This window comes from Onychomys torridus, chromosome 11 (genome assembly GCF_903995425.1).
Source record: "Onychomys torridus chromosome 11, mOncTor1.1, whole genome shotgun sequence".
Classification (NCBI taxonomy): domain Eukaryota; kingdom Metazoa; phylum Chordata; class Mammalia; order Rodentia; family Cricetidae; genus Onychomys; species Onychomys torridus.
Window position 1 is genome coordinate 60,035,170 of NC_050453.1, and position 16,271 is coordinate 60,051,440.

General features: G+C 51.4%; 1 protein-coding gene across 1 annotated transcript; it reads right to left on the minus strand.

Moving 5' to 3' along the window:
• Window positions 1-2,598: 2,598 nt before the first annotated feature.
• Ren (renin) lies at window positions 2,599-12,801 on the minus strand. The gene is made up of 9 exons (XM_036202557.1): window positions 12,597-12,801; window positions 9,007-9,157; window positions 8,295-8,418; window positions 7,538-7,656; window positions 6,584-6,780; window positions 4,577-4,696; window positions 4,058-4,202; window positions 3,653-3,751; window positions 2,599-2,951 (listed from the first exon to the last, which is right to left on the minus strand). Exons 1-9 carry the CDS (start codon window positions 12,689-12,691, stop codon window positions 2,790-2,792), a joined length of 1,212 nt encoding a protein of 403 aa, XP_036058450.1. The 5' UTR covers window positions 12,692-12,801; the 3' UTR covers window positions 2,599-2,789.
• Window positions 12,802-16,271: the final 3,470 nt, after the last annotated feature.

The window sequence follows — 16,271 nt, forward strand, 5'->3', positions numbered from 1 at the left end:
TACCATGCAAATACCACCTCGGAGAAGCCCGGGGACCTTTAACCCCAGGAGAGTGAAATCCTACCAAGGGCTTCGTTGGGACACTCAGTACCTTATACTTTTTGGTCAAAAGAGGGATGAGAAGCTACTGGTAGATGCTGCTTTCTCATCCCCTAAGCTATGCAGCCTGGCAGGCAGGTGAGTGGGAGAAGAGCCCTCAGCCTGTGGTGTCCTCAGGCCTTGAGGTGGAAGATAGCAGCCTGTGTGTGTGCACCCGACCCAAACCAAGGTGTCTGAAGCCCTGTCCCTGTGTGAGCACCACTCTCATGGGATTGAGGTGGAAGTCCCTAGGGCCTGAGTCATCTGGACTGGGTTCTGGGGTAGTTTTTCATTGTTGTTCAGGATTCTTTCCTGCTTGACTCTTCACCAAATGATCTTGGGAAAATTCCTTTCCCAAGATCATTCATGTACTTATCGCATGTGAGGTACTTATCACTGTTGGATATCGGAAGTCCTGTGTTCTTAGGTGGTGATGACTTAGACTGCCTGTGTAAATGGTCACCTGAGCAGAGGTATGCAGAGCAAGCTGAGGGGAGTTTCCCAGGGAACTCCATGTAAGGTCCAGTTGCTCAGCACCACAGAGCCTGGGATCAGTGTTGGCTTCTGTGAGCATCTTTCTGACTGTCTTAGTCAAGGTTCCTATTGCTGTTATGAAACACCACGACCAAAGCAACTTGGGGAGGAAAGGGTTTGACTTCCACTTCCACAGTTCGTCAAAGGAAGTCGAGGCAGGAGCTCCAGCAGAGTGGGAACCTGGAGGCAGGAGCTGATGCAGAGGCCATGAAAAAGGGCTGCTTACTGACTTACTCCCTCTAGCTTGTTCAGCCTGCTTTGTTATAGAGCCTGGCCCCACCCGCGATGGGCTGGGCCATCCCTCATCAATCACTAATTAAGAAAATGTAGCCGGGCGGTGGTGGCACAGGCCTTTAATCCCAGCACTCGGGAGGCAGAGGCAGGTGATCTTTGTGAGTTCAAGGCCAGCCTGGTCTACAGAGCGAGATCCAGGAAAGGCCCACAGCTACACAGAGAAACCCTGTCTCGAAAAACAAAACAAAACAAAAATGTTCTATAGGCTTGCCTGTAGCCCCATCTTATGGAGGCATTTTCTTAATTGAGGTTCCCTCATTTCAGATGACTAGCTTGTGTCAAGTTTGTTGGGGAAAAGGACCAGCTTAAGAAACCCACCCTGGCTCTGTAATCCACTCTGACCCTGAAACCAGAACCAAAGAAACACACCCTGACCCTGAAAGCAGTGTCCAAGAAACACACTTTGGTCCTGGAACCAGAGCCCAAAGGCTAAAAAGAGCCAGTGAAAGAAACACATTTCCGCCCTGAGACCAGAGCCAAATCGGCCCCCTGACCAACTAACTGATCATGAAACCAACCAATCCCTGAGAAGGAAAACCAACTAATTCCTGAACACAACATCTAGCCAATCTGAATTTGTCCAAGCTCAAAGGGATTGAAATCTGACCAATTCCCACCCTAAAAATCATCTCCCTGGAAAAACTCCGCCCCTAAGAAGTCCTATATAAGCCCTCACCTGTTCTGTTTGCAGCTGCCTTTCTCCACCCTGGCAGAGGCAGCCACCCTCCTGGATTCTTCCCTCCCAATAAAGCTCTTGAATGGGGTTTGGGTGAGACCTTCTTTGCCCTGGAGCAGAGACAGAGCCTGGGCAGCTGCGAGCCGAGCAAGGCTGTAACACTTTGGCTGGGGAAACCTTCCCCTAGTGGCACAGATTTGTTACACTCCCGGGGGACCTGAGCAGAACTGTAACAACTTCACGGGGGAAACCTTCCTCTGCTGGGGCAGAGTTGTTACATTGGGGAAACCTTTCCCTGCCGCAGGGCTGTGAGCTGCTAGGCTTACAGTGACTTGTGGTATTCCTTGGCTCCAGCTACCAGGAACCCTTTCCATCCGAGCTGCAATGCTTACAAAGTTTACATAAAACTAGCCAGTATATTTACCTATACTCTATTGCAGTAGCCCTAAGGGGTTTTTTTCCCCAATGGCCCTAGAGGAACAGGGGCCTATCTCTGCAAACTCCCAAGCCAAGGTTGCATGAACAAGCTCTATGTGAATCCTGTTGACTGTAGAAGGAACGCATTGACCTTGTATATAAAAAAGCATGTGGGGGCGGGTGTCTGTTTTGTCACATTCTCCCTCTCTCTGTCTCTCTCTGTGTCTCTGTGCTTCTCTCTCTGTCTCTCTCTCTGTCTCTCTCTCTCTGTCTCTCTCTCTCTCCCCGTGTGTGTGTGTGTGTGTGTGTGTGTGTGTGTGTGTGTGTGTGTGTGTGTGTGTAGAGGCCAAAAGACAACTTCAGTTATCATTCCTTTGGTATCAAACCCCGAGGATCTGCTTGTCTCTACCCCCCACCCCCTTTTTTTCTTTTTTACTGTAGGTTCTGGGGATCAAACCCAGGCTCTCACACTTGGAAAACAAACACTTTACGGACAAAGCTACATCTCCAGCCCCATCTGTCCTATGTGTCTTCTCCACATGTGACCACACAACTGTCCGTCCGTCCTGCTCCAGACTCAAAAGAAGCTACCCGAAACAGGCTGTAAATGGGAAGTCTTTATTCTGTCTTTCCTCAAAGCAGGGAAGGGTGAGGGCAGGCGAGGGGGCAAGCACTCATGAGGAGCTGTGTCCAGTGTCCCTGTAGGGGGGGCAAGCCCTGACCAAAATGGCCCTCAGGAGCACCAGCTTTGCCTCGGCCTGAAGCTAGGGTCACTGGGTGACCGAGAGCGTTAGCGGGCCAGGGCAAACCCAATGCGATTGTTATGCCGATCAAACTCTGTGTAGAACTTGCGGATGAAGCTGGCACCCAGGACCCAGACAGGCCCAGTGGGTGGCGGGATGTCCAGACCATGGAGAGCCAACGTGCATAAGTCATCAGCCCTGTAGGGATCCTGGCAAGAAGCCGGAGGCTTGTTCTATTTATTGCTCACGACACAACCCCTTCCCACCACCCGACCCCAGCTTGTATGCCCCAACTCTTCTACATCCTTCCAGAACCGTTTTAGCCCAGCCTAAATTCCAGCCTTCCTGGGGCAGGCAGGCACTGGGGCAGATATCAGGCAAACAATGTGTCTACCCTGTGTTCACAGGCTCACTTAGCTTCTGACCCAGACCAAATCACTGAACTTGTCTAGGCCTGTGAGCATGAAAAGGGCAGAGAAGTAAAAGGCCTCTCGGAAATGGAGAGAGGACTGTCGCTGAGTCACAGCATGAGTTTTGTTTGTTTGTTTGAGCTGTCTGTTTGTTTATTGGTTTTTCGAGACAGGGTTTCTCGTTGTAGCCCTGACTGCCCTGGAACTTGCTTTTTAGACCAGGCTGGCCTTGAACTCACCTGCCTCTGCCTCCTGAGTGCTGGGATTAAAGGCATGTGCCACCACCGCCCAGCTGAATCTGGGGCATTTTGAAAACTCTGACTTCCTGGTGCCTGTCATGGAAGTTCTGATGTGCTGGGCGAGGCATGGGTACTGGGATTGTTAACAGTTCTCTAGATGGCATGAGCTGCGTTCATGACCCACTGGGCTAGTAGGTGATCTGTACATTACAGCTTCTCTCCTTTCGGCAGCCCCTGCCTGCTTTTCTCACTGAGCCTCACCTGTAGCACGTAGTCCAGACTGGTGAGTGTGTAGGCTCTGCCTCCCAGGTGGAAGGAGATGTCGGGGAGGGTGGGCACCTGGCTACAGTCCACAACATACTGGGGCAATGAAGAAAGCTCTTTTCAGTGTGGAGAACTCTGAGAAGTCCAGAGCCCTGTGCCAGAGAGTCCTGGACACAGTCTTTGCTCACCCTCCACGGGAGACATGCCACCCATTCAGGGAGTATGAGGGGTAAGGAGGAGATGGCTTGAAATGGCTTTGTCTGGGACTCAGTACTGTCCAGGTGGGTTGGAGACTAGAGCCAGGTGGCGCTACCCGTGCCCCATCCCACCCCCCATCCCCTCCTCACCCCAATCCCCTCACCCCATCCCCACCCCCTGCCATTCTCTCCACCTATTTCTTACTTCATCTGTGCTCTGCTCCTTGGCTCCCAGGGTTTGCATGATCAGCTTCAGAGAGCTCGTAGGCCCCGAGATATAGGATGCACCAGTGTCCACCACTGCCATGCAGCCCTCTGCACACAGCAAGGTGGCGGACCCCACAGATACCCTGCGGAGGCTACTGTTAGACGGGCAGACAGACAGACAAAAAGGCAGGCAGGCAGATGCTGCCAGGCAACCCCCAGCCTGCATGTCTTTCCCAACTGAGGGTGATAGGAGGTCATACAAGTGGTCTTGTGGTTCATTGGAGGGAAGCTGAGGCACTGAGAGAAGGTGCTGGCTGTTCCTTGTCATCAACACATAGACTAGAGACTCCGCCTCCTCTCCCAGAGTCCTCTCCTTCCCATCCTCAAATCCCATCCTGGACAGAGCTGGCAGAGGGCAGACAGTGGCTGGGCCGGAAGGAATGGCGCCCCTCCCCCCTTTACCCCAATCCCAGTGACAAAACCAGTTTGGAGGGTTGGGAAGGTTATGATTGCTCACCCCTTCATTGTGATCTGCCAGGAGCCAGTCTTGCTGATGCTCACATAGTGAAAATTGCCTTGGTAATGCTGGGGGTCACTGCCCCCCAGCACCAATTCTCCCCCCAGCAGGTGGGAGCTCCTAAAGGAAAGGCCAGCAGAAGTTAGAGACACACAACCTTTGAAACCTGAGACTTCAGGGATGAGGGGAAGTTGAGTGAGGTGCAGGGTGGGGTGGAGGGCTTTGGGGTAGAGGCAGGATTTAGGGGGTGGATGGCAAGGCTGTAAGCTGTAATAGAGTGGTACACAGAACCCATTGTTTCTCTCCCTTGCTGGCCCCTCCCCAGGGGCAACAGAATGTATTTCTAAGGCTGTCTAGCTGCCTCCAGAAAACCGTCAAGTTCAAGGATACAGGATAGATGCAAATAAGTCATAAATCATGTCTTCCTCACTCGGGTGCAACAGATGTGTGGGGTAGACTCCAGACTCTAGAGTCTAGGGAGAAATCAGACATGTAAGGGAGCTGGGCCTGATGAGTGGGAGTCTGTGTGGGTGGTGGCCATGATTCCGGGACAAAGGTCCGGGGAGTATTGGAGTTCAGGGCCACATGGGGCTCCTGTCTCCTAAAGATTTCTGTTGAGGCTGAGAGAGACGTAGAGACGAGGCCTTCTTTGTGGGCCAAGTTCAGCAGCCCTCTTGTTTGGTAGGGGTAGAAGTAATTCTCACGCTTCAGGCAGCTGAGTCGCCAAAGAGTGAAATCACCCAGAGCCTGGTGGACATGCAGTACCTGGAGCCAGGCTCTCGTTCCCAGTCAAAGCTGATTGCCCTCACCTTCCTCTCCATGTTCATGATTCTGCCTCAGCCCAGGGCTGCCTTGGGCTGGTTTCCAAGGTACTTACATGTATGTGAAGGAGCTTCTCAGAACCCACGATATACACATATGTGCACATGTGTGCATGGGGTAGGTGTGCACATGTTCTGTTCAAGGATCAGTTACTTATAGAAATGTCACTTCTTTCTAGCCCAAGAGGACCCCGGCTTACAGGCCTGCGTGCTGTCTATTGCCGGACTCTAATTCCTTCCATGGACCCTGTTTCCGAGCCCCATGTATCTTAAGTCTTCCCATCAGCTCTTCTTCCAGCACTGAGGCGTCCTCTAGCATTCAGAACACCCACCTCCCACTCCCTGCTTCTCTCTCAATCTTCTCCCACACCCTGCCCCACACCCTCTTCCCTGTTGAATTTCCCAAGGCAGCCCACATTTTGTGACCTATACTTTCTGACACCCACTACCACTCTTAACCACTGTTTATCTTGCCTCTACTCTTTGAAACACAGACTTTCCAGGACCCCTGACTGCAGGAGCCTCTGAGTGGTGTAATTCACTCAAAGCCTCCCTTCCAGAGTCACCGTCCGGAGACTTCTGCTTCCTCCAAGGTGGCTCTAGACCCCACCCCTCCCTTCCATTCTCATCACCCCTGGCCTCCGTTCTTACCCGTAATGATTTTACCTCCAGCTCAGACCCTCTTTCTGAACCCAGAAATTGGCAGCTGATCCCAGCCCTGCTGGGATGCTGCCCACAGCTTCCCCAAGGCTGGCTGAACTGCACAGAATCCTGGCCTAGAATTGAAAAGGATCTGGGGCTTTTGGTACCGGGTGCCTGGTGTGCCCAAGGCATTCAGTGTGCTGTTTTTCCTGTCTCCTCTACTGGACAGTAAGCTCTACGAGGCTGGAGGGTAGGGATTGTCTTGTTCACTGTGCACCCCTGGAGCCTCCCACAGCACATGGCGCCGAGCACTGACTGGATCAGTGAGAGAACAAATAAGCCAAGACATGAAGCTGGCTGTATCTCTGTGGCCAGTCCCTAAGGACTGGATGTTTGATTTCCATTCATTTTAATTGGCTAGTGTGTGGCTCTAGATAAGGATTGAGGACCACCTAACCAGGAACATGCAAATCCTGGCCTGGACTCTTGCAGTTTCTTCAGCTCTCTGCCCCTCCCTGCCTTAGCCTCGGGATCAAAGGCCCACCTGCTGTAGTAGACAGAAAAGACTTCCTCCTTCAGCACCCTCTGGGAGAGAATGTGGTCAAAGACCGGGGTGACCCCGCCGACAGCCTGAGCAGGAAAGCCCATGCCCAAAACCCCATCAAACTTGGCCAGCATGAAGGGTATCAGGGGCAGCTCGGTGACCTCTCCAAATGTCTGTGTCACAGTGATTCCACCCACCTGTGAGAGAAGAACCAGAGTGGGTAGAGGTCATTGTCCAACCCTGGCTGGGGTCTGCTCTGGCTTCCACAACAGGGACCCCAGAGATACGCAGGTTCTGTACAGCAGTTAGGGTAAGACAATCCCAGCAAGCCTTGACATACTCTCTCAACACATCCATGCTTGGAGGCCAGAGAGAGGGGATTAACTAGTGCTGAGAAAGAGGTCCCACCAGGCAGATGATCTGCAACCCTCCCAGAGGCCCATTTTCATGCTAGCCCCACCAGCCCATGCTCAGAATTTCCCCATCATAACCAGGGCTTCCCTTTGTGCCCCCCCTCCCCCATTTCACAGGCACTGGGAGAGGAAGGGCTCACACTGATTCCTTCTGGGGCTCTATATATGTCTTTCTCTAGCTCAGGCACAGCAGGGCCGAGGGACTCCACAAGATAAAGAACTTAGATACTGGCCAAAAGGAAGCAACCCATGCCCCAGCACAAAACCCAGATTCCCCAATCTTAACAATACTCCAAGCCTGGTCTGAATTGGTAAGTCCAGGCTTGTCACAAGGTTGGAAACTGTGGAGTTTAGGCTTGCCCACATGGAAGTTCGATGCAAAGCCTTGTCAGGCAGTGCCAGCTCCTCTGCAACTCTGGTCTTCGTAGCTTCAGCTAGAAGTTGCCAAGGAGGTTGTTCTCAACTCCCCAAGGTAGGCTGGAGTACACCTGCCCTGCTCCACATGGGCCCCATGGGTGTAAGGAGGGCTGGTCCTACTTACAGTTACTATGTCCTGGCTGAGGAAGCCTTTGACCTTCCCTGATCCATAGTGGATGGTGAATTCGGTCCCGTTCTCCATGTAGCTGGAGGATTCCGAGGAGTCATAGAGACTATGAATCTCTAGCAGAACACAGGCTCAGATCAGCATTAAGAGTTATTGACCTAGGCAGGAGGCTCAGAAGTGGGCCAAGTGGTGGATGTGGCTAGTATGGCTGAAGACTTAGCTCAGGGGTGTGTGTGTGTGTGTGTGTGTGTGTGTGTGTGTGTGTGTGTGTGTGTGTGTGGTGGGGTTCCTGAGTCTCCAGCTTGGAAAAAAAAATGTACACCAGTCAAGGATGGTGTATCTTGGTTTTGTCTTATGTGCTTATGCTTCTGAGACATTTGTCTCAAACAAAGAATTCTAAAGCCATTGCTAACATTGATATAATGCCAGAGAGGATTCTGGGTACAGAGTAAGTGCTTAGTGCGAGGGCATTGACTAAGGCTTTAGTTGGAAGAGCCTCAGGCCTTGGAACGGGTTTGCAACATTGTTCCTGATTGAATCCTAGGGACCCGGGAGATGGCCTTCTAGATGCCCAGGCACTTCCCTAAGCTGGCTTATTCACCTTGGTGGTCAATTCAGGAAGATGAAAAACATTTCTTCTTCTTTTCTAGGATCAATGGCCTAGGGCTGAGGGAAAGCAGTTCACTGGAAAATGGGAAATCGAGTTAGGTGCAGCAGGAAGGGCTAGGGGAGAGGCATGGGGCTTGACTCTTACCACAGGCAGTATAGAGAGGGCTGCACTTGGTGGAGGGGACCCAGAGGTTGGCTGAACCCGTGTCAAAGATGACTTTGAAGGGCTGGGGTGGGGTGCCAATGCCAATTTCGCCATAGTACTGGGTCTGCAGGGGTAGAGGGAAAGTGAGGCCCCAGGCTCAGGAGCCTTGGGTTTGGGAGCCTTGCCCGCTCCCCGTCTTGACTCTTGGCTTTCCATTTTGCTGAAGTGTGTGGGCTCTGCCTTATTCTCTGTTATCCTGGAATATAGGAGACTCACTGAGGCATGGAAGCCTAATGAAAGTGGCTGAGAGGCAGAGGCATGTAGATCTCTGTGAGTTCGAAGTCAGCCTAGTTTACACAGTGAGTTCCAGGCCAGACCATGTCTCAAAAACAAAACAAACCAAGTGATGGTGGCAGGCACTTTTAATCCCAGCACTCAGGATGCAGAGCCAGGCGGATCTCTGTGAGTTCGAGGCCAGCCTGGTCTATAGCACTGGATCCAGGACAGACACCAAAACTACACAGAGAAACCCTGTCTCAAAAAACCAGAACAAAACAAACCACCACCACCAAGAAAGCCTCAGATTTTTCAGCTGTTAATAGGAATTCTATAGCGTACTCAGGTGCTCTTTGGCTCAGTCAAGCATGGTGGAAAGAGAGGGGCCTGCTAGTCCTAGAGAGAAAGGGAAATAGCAGCTGAGCTAGGTACTCACATCCAAGTAGTTGGTGAGGACCACGGGGGAGGTGCCATTGCCAAAGGAGGACCTCTTGGTGAATTCACCCCATTCAGCACTGAGCTTGGTCATGTCCACGCCACGCTCCTTCAGGATTTCCCGGACAGAGGGCATTTTCTTGAGCAAGATCCTGCTCCAGGGTAGAAGAAAAACAGAAGAGCCATGTAGTTCCCCAGCATCCACAGAGCTCTTTGCTTTTGGTATATCTATCACTAACCCTCTTCCAGGTACCTAAGAATCACTTCTTGTGCCCTGGGGTTTCTACAGGAAAATATACAAGCCTCCACAAGTTCCTTATTTTGGTACTAAATAATTCCCAAATCCCTTCTGTTGTTTCATTTTAATTAGATAAGGGAATTTTTTAAAACTTTATTTTATGTGCATTGGTGTGAGGGTGTCAGATTCCCTGGAACTGGAATTACAGACAGTTGTGAGCTGCCATGTGGGTGCTGGGAATTGAACCCGGGTCCTCTGGAAGAGCAGTCAGTGCTCTTAACTGCTGGGCCATCTCTCTAGTTCCTAGATAAGGATTTTTTTTTTTGTCTACCCATTCATCATCACCACCACCACCATCACCACCACCACCATCACCACCACCACCACCACCACCACCACCACCACCACCACCACCACCACCACCACCACCACCACCATCATCACCACCACCACCACCATCATCATCACCATGTGTTGAACACCTCACTGTGCCTCGTTCTGAATTGGGACATAAAGGTCATTACTGCCTCTTGACCTCTTCTCTGATTGACAGGGGAGGCAGTGCCGTGTAGGGCCTGTAGGTGGCAGCAGATGCCCACAGCAGGCTTCAGGGACTTGGGGGACCCCTGGGGTGTCACAGAACCGCTGAATCCAGCCAGATTGAGATAGGCCAGCGTCTATAGACTGCCTGTGTGCCTCACTTGGGGAATGATGTGTCTTTGGCCTGAATCCCACATCATTTTGCCTCACATCAGCCCTCCTCCAACCACCTTTGACTGGCAGAATTAAAAAGGTGTTCAAACAGCAACCCACGGAGCCGCTCCTGTCCACAGAGTAGCTGCCTGGCGCATGCCCTCATACAAACCACACGACAGTTGAGACATTGAAGGCTCATAGGGGTGAAGATGACTCAGAAATGCTAAACAGAGAGTCCATGCTCCGTCTGGCTGTCTTTCCTACCCAGGGCTGCCAGACCCAGACAGGCATGAAGACTGTTTTGCAGTCAGAGGAAGACACCTCGGGCCCTGGGCCAGGGAACTCTGGAAGAAGCCCACCTCAGTGGCAGTGTGCTTTCCCAGACACACAGAGGCCCTGTTTCCTCTCCACCATGAGTCCTGACCTTTCTTGCTGGGTCTCTGTTTCCTTCCCCTCCTTGCTTTGCCCATACTTCACACCTATCTGTGTGATCTCTAGCAGAAATGACTTACAGTCCTACCATAATTTACTCTTCACAAGTCTTTTCTCACTTACTTTATTGGATGCCAGCCATCCCATGAGATGAGATGGGTGCTTTTATTATTCCTGCTTTATGTAGGAAGAAAGGAAAATATACCCAAACAAGCTCTATCCCCCACCATCTCCTGAAAAGGCCCAGGCTTTGCCACACTTTGTGGCCCTTCCCCTTTTAGAAAAACCTCTCTTCAGTGTGGGTTTTCTACACACAATTCCAGCACTCTTTAGGCAGAGGAAGGTGGATCTCTGTGAATTTGAGTCCAATCTGGTCTATATGGCGAGTTCCAGACTCCATGGTGAGGCCCTGTCTCAAAAAGAAAAATCCTCTTCCATTCCTCTCCTAGATCTTTGGTCCTTCGAGGCATGACCAGAGCATGCCTGGATGCTCACCCTAAGGACGCCAGCCCAAGGGGCCATTTCCTCTGAGTGCTCCCAACCAGCCTAGCCTAAGGGGATAGAGCCACGTGGTGCTGAGGACATGCTGTGTGACTCTGATAATTCTCTAACCTTTCCAGCCTCTGGCACCTTGACGGTTGGGTCTTGCCCAGTCACTGCTCAGCTGCCTTCAGCTTGGAGGTTGGACACTGTGTGTATGTAAAGCAACGACTTGAGACCTTTCCAGGTGTCTTGTACAGTACTTTCCATGGAGCAGAGAGCACAGAGCCTGACTGCTTTCGCTGATTGCACTCTCTCTGTCACATGCTTTTGCTTTCTTACGCATTTATCCTGGGGTGGGGTGGTAGGGAGCACACCCCTCTTCCCACCCTCCTGCCACAGCCGCTGCTCTCTGCAAACCTGGGAGCAAAGGACGGGGAAGCTTCGGAAACAGAGGCCAGGGGCCTCAGAACTTCCGTGAGGACATCCCTAGTATCCTCATCTGCAAAATGGGCGGTGAGGGTTGGGGACTCTATTTAGGATGGAACAACCTATCAGATCCTTCCACCAGATAGACTCACAACTTTTCTTTTTCTGTTTTTTTTTTTTTTTTGTTTGTTTGTTTGTTTTGTTTTGTTTTTTTTGAGACAAGGTTTCACTGTGTAGCCCTGGCTGCTCTGGAACTCACTCTGTAGATCAGGCTGACCTCGAACTCACAGAGATCCTCCTGCTTCTGCCTCCCGAGTGCTGGGATTAAAGGCATGCATCAGGACTTCCCCAGACCCCCCTCTCCATCCCCAGACTCTGACTGAACCTTCTCCTAGTCTTGCCTCTTCCCTGTTCCTGCCTTAAGAAACCTTGTTCCCATGCCAGGCAGTGGTGGCACACACCTTTAATCCCAGCACTCAGAGGCAGAGGCGGTTGGATCTCTGTGAGTTCAAGACCAGCCCGGTCTACAGAGTGAGTTCCAGGACAGCCAGAGCTGTTACACAGAGAAATCCTGTCTCTAAAACAACAACAAAAAGAAGCCTAGCTCCTACAGGCCTGGAAATGCACTGAATGAACGTTTCATCTTCCCGGCATGGGGCTGCCAGGAACCTTTCCTTACTACACTCAGTGGTAACACATGCTATGGCCATGGCTTCTTTTTTGTGGGGAGGGGTCGAGACAGGGTTTCTCTGTGTAGTTTTGGTGCCTGTCCTGGATCTCATTTTGTAGACCAAGCTGACATCAAACTTACGGAGATCTGCCTGGCTGTGTCTCCCAAGTGCTGGGATTAAAGGCGTGCGCCACCACAGCCCAGAAGCCACAAAGCAGTGTCTGTTATCCTATTTTAAAATGGTCCACTAAAACTTGGTGAGATTATCTTGCTGCGGGATCTGGTTTTACTGCTAGTGAAGCAGAAAATTTAACCTGGAAAAATCTAGAGGACCTGCACCTGACCTCTTTACCATTCTCCTTGCCCAGGAGTGTTAACTTACCTGTGTCCTCCTCAATCATTGGAGTATGAACTGAGGGGTCAGAAACATGTGGTCCTCTGGATGAGACTCCAAAGACAACCCTTCCAGGCCTAATTAGTTATGGGTGTGTGGCATTGGGCACATCACTCAAATTCTCAGAGCAAGATTACACATACCATGGCTGACTGGCTATAAGAACTGGGTGACCCAACGTATCTGAAAGCTGAGAGTGTTGGTAAGACGGCCAGCCCCCACACCCTGCCACCCCTTCTCTGCTCAAGTTACCGTCCAAAGGCAGCTGTGTCTGTCGGGAGACTGAAGGCATAAGAGCTCCAGAGAATCAACCAGAGTCCGCAGAGAGGCATCCTCCCCCCGTCCATCTGGGTCAGCCAAGGCTTTCTAAGATCTGTGTAGCCCCAGAGCCCCTGACCCTTCTTTTATACACATATACACGGGCTCTGCTGTGATTTATTACCCCCAGGACCTGTGGCGGGGCAGCCCTCATAAATCCTACCCCGTGAGACCAAGCTAGGTAGGTGAAGGATAAGCAGGTCCTGGATGAAGAACACAGTGGCTGGGGGTGGGGGATAGTGTTGGTGTGGGAAGCATGGCAGAGCCCAGTAACAGTTGAGTCCCTGCTTGGCCTGGTCCTGTCCTGCCACCTCTAGTTTAGACAGAGGCTGAGGAGGAACTGTCTGCTCAGGCCTGAGGTCAGGGTACAGACAGCATAGAACCTGAGCCTCTAAGCCCCAGCTCAGACACCACCACCTATGCTCAAGGCTGCATCTTCTGTGTTAACATTTGCATCACCGCTGCCTGGCCCCTCCTAGGGTCTGCCCGAGTCTTCCATCTTGCTCATGGGTGATTCCATTTGGCTGCTGCTTGGTGGGAAAAGTAACATCTCATCTCACCTCTGGCATCAGGGAGTGGGATGGGGTGTCTGTCCTCTCCAGGGGTTGGTGATGGTGGAGGGAAGGGTAAATCTTAAGGACTAGAGGGGGCTTGTCTCAAGGGCAGCTGGTTTCCAGCTCACGCTCTCTTAGCGGCCCTTCACTCCCTTAGACCTATCTCTCTGCCTTCCTCCTTCCTCCCTGTAGCCTCACAACAGCCTGGCAGAGCCATCCAAATGCATCTGACTCCTATTTCTCCCAGGCTGGCAGTACTTATGCCGCCTAAGGTGCCCTCTCCGCCCTTCTCCCTGCTTACTTCTCAGGGACCACTTCAACTAGTCCATCCATTCCATGAGATAGACCCTGACTGACATGGACTATCTTCTGCTGTGGCTTCTCACCAGCCCTCCTCCGGGGTGTGACCTCCATCCCTTTGCAGCCAAGTTATGTCTGTGCCCCTGCCTCTTGGTGACATAAGCTTCCGGCTTATCAAATGAGAGAACCAGTGACTGGCAATGGGCAGGGAAGAGCCCTAGATTCTACCAAGAACTTGCTGTGTGACATTGAGATTGGAGGCCCCGCTTCCCTTCTCTGGGTCTTCATGACACAGCTGGGTGGACCCCAAGGGCAGGACTGGCTCAGATGCACGTGTTAGGAGTGCTGTTATGCCAGCTGTGGGCAGCAAAGATGATGGGAGGAGCTGGTCTCTGTTGCCAGATGTGCAGTAAGGAGTGTGTTTTCACCTTGGAGATGACACCCTCCCTTGTGAATTTTCAGATGTCTGGGGACAGGTAAGGACTTCAGAGAACTTCTAAAGGAGATGTCTTGTCAGGTTAAATAAGCATTGATTATACATGTCTCTAGGCATCAGAGGGCTCCCTCCCTCCCTCTCTGTCTCTCTCTGTCTCTCTCTCTCTCTCCAGCATTCACTTAGCATTTATTATGCATGTCAGGTTCTTTGCTAGTAGCTGGAGGTTGTTTTGTTTTGTTTTGTCTTGTTTTGTTTAGGCAGGGTTTTGCTATGTAGCCCTGGCTGGCCTTGAACTCAGAGATCTGCCTACCTCTCTGCCTTTTAAGAGCAGGGATCAAAGGCGTGCATCACCACACCTGGCTTAGATGCTAGAGTTAAAAAGTCGACAAAAATTAATTTCTGCTTGCTGAGCCCAAAGTGTTAGCATTTAGGTATCTGTACTGGCCTGCCCTTAGGGTCCTGACAGGATGTATCCTCAGCTGCAGCCACGAAGAGCACCCTTGTGTGCATTCACTATGCTTCCTTATAAAAGGCGGGCCTTGCTCACCTCCCATCTCTTTTGCTCTTGTCCCCAGGGACCGGTCTCTGCCCCTTCTCTCCCCTCCCCTCAATACACCCTCCATGTGAGTCCTGTTCTATGGTGTGACTCCTTTCTCCCGCCACTTTTAAAATACAACACAGAGCCTCCGAGGAAGGATTGTTATTCTGACACACGAGTATACAACAGCCCGTCCCCAGAACTAAAATAGTAAATGAGTGAAAACAAGTAAATCTACATACAGTTGTACTGATGAGCGGTATGTGGCCGGGACTTCCAGAGGGCTCCTCCAAGGACATCACACGAGCGGGACCCCAGGCTGCACAGGCAATGAATAATGAAAGAGACAAGACCCAGTGAAAACACGTGCAAAGGCCCTGTGCATGGAGGAAACGTGGTGAGGTAAGGCCCAGAAAAAAGCCAGTGCTTTCTACAACAGAGAGTGTGGACAGAGATGTCCCGCCTCTGGGGTGCAGAGGTGACTGCCTCTTACCAAATGCCTATGTGTAGCAGCACTCCTGTAGGTCCTTGACAAACTTAACGCCGCTGTACCTCACGTATGAGGTAGTTCCTTTATTAGATAGTGAAAGGTTCGGGTAACTTGCTCAAAAATCACAGTGACAGTGTGTGTCAGAGTCAAACTATAAATTGGGTGGAACCCAGAACCCTTTACAGAGCTGAGCAGAGTTCCGAACAAGCTGGGTTCACCAAACCCATGTTAAGCAGTTGTAGATTTACAGATAGAACAATTTGAGGAGCCTCTGATGGTTACAAAAGGAATGATGTAATCAACACATTTTGCAAAGATAGCCTGGCTTTGTGGACTAGCAGGGACTTGGGGTGGGTCCAGGCTGGCATGACCCATGCCAGTGAGAAGGCCATAACACTGGAGTGTGCCTGTGCTAGGGTGGGTGGGCTTGGAAGTTAGAGGATTTGGGAGGAATTTAGGCAGTCAAATCTACAAGGCCCAGCAGTACATGGGCATAGAGACTGAGAGAGGAACGGTTGGAATCTTGGTGATTGCGTAGTGGGAAGGGAAGGAAGTTGGGAGATCCTGGGTTTAAGGGCATCTTGGGTGTGGGCTTCCTTTGAGAAATCCCAGAGGTGATGGCAAATGACCCAGGGGAAGGGCTTATGCATCATTTAACACAGATGTGAATGAAATGAGCCTGGGAGGAGACAGGAAGCAAGATCAGTACTCCAATAGACCAGCATGGAGGAGCAGTCTGCAGACGAGGCCACAGTGGAGTGACCAGATAGGTAATTATTCTTTCTTTTTTCTTTTTGGTTTCTCAAGACAGAGTTTCTCTGTGTATCCCTGGCTGTCCTTGAATGTGCTCTGTGAACAAGGCTGGCCTCCAACTCAGAGATTCATCTGCTTCAGTCTCCCCAGTGCTGAGATTAAAGGTGTGTGCCACTACGCCCTAAGGTGACTTCAAATAGTAACTCAGAATGACCAGAAGGAGAGGGAGGCAATCCAGTACAGCCCCAGGGAGGCAGGACTAATGACTCCACGCAGGAATGGGTGACCCCGGGAGTGGGTGACCCCTCCTCAGGAACAGAAGGCAGCAGGCAGGTGTGTGGGAGTACTTGGTCTGTTTGGTATTGGGAGCTGATGGACTTTCTTGCTCTGGAGACTGTAGTCTTTCCCAGCCAGGAGGCTGGAGGAAACGTCGAAGGTTTTGAAATGATTGTGGGGAGTGTAGAAGCCGATCTTGGAAACCAGAGGCTTGCAGAGGCTGAAGAACACAATTGCAGTTAGCATGTTCATCGGAGCAGCT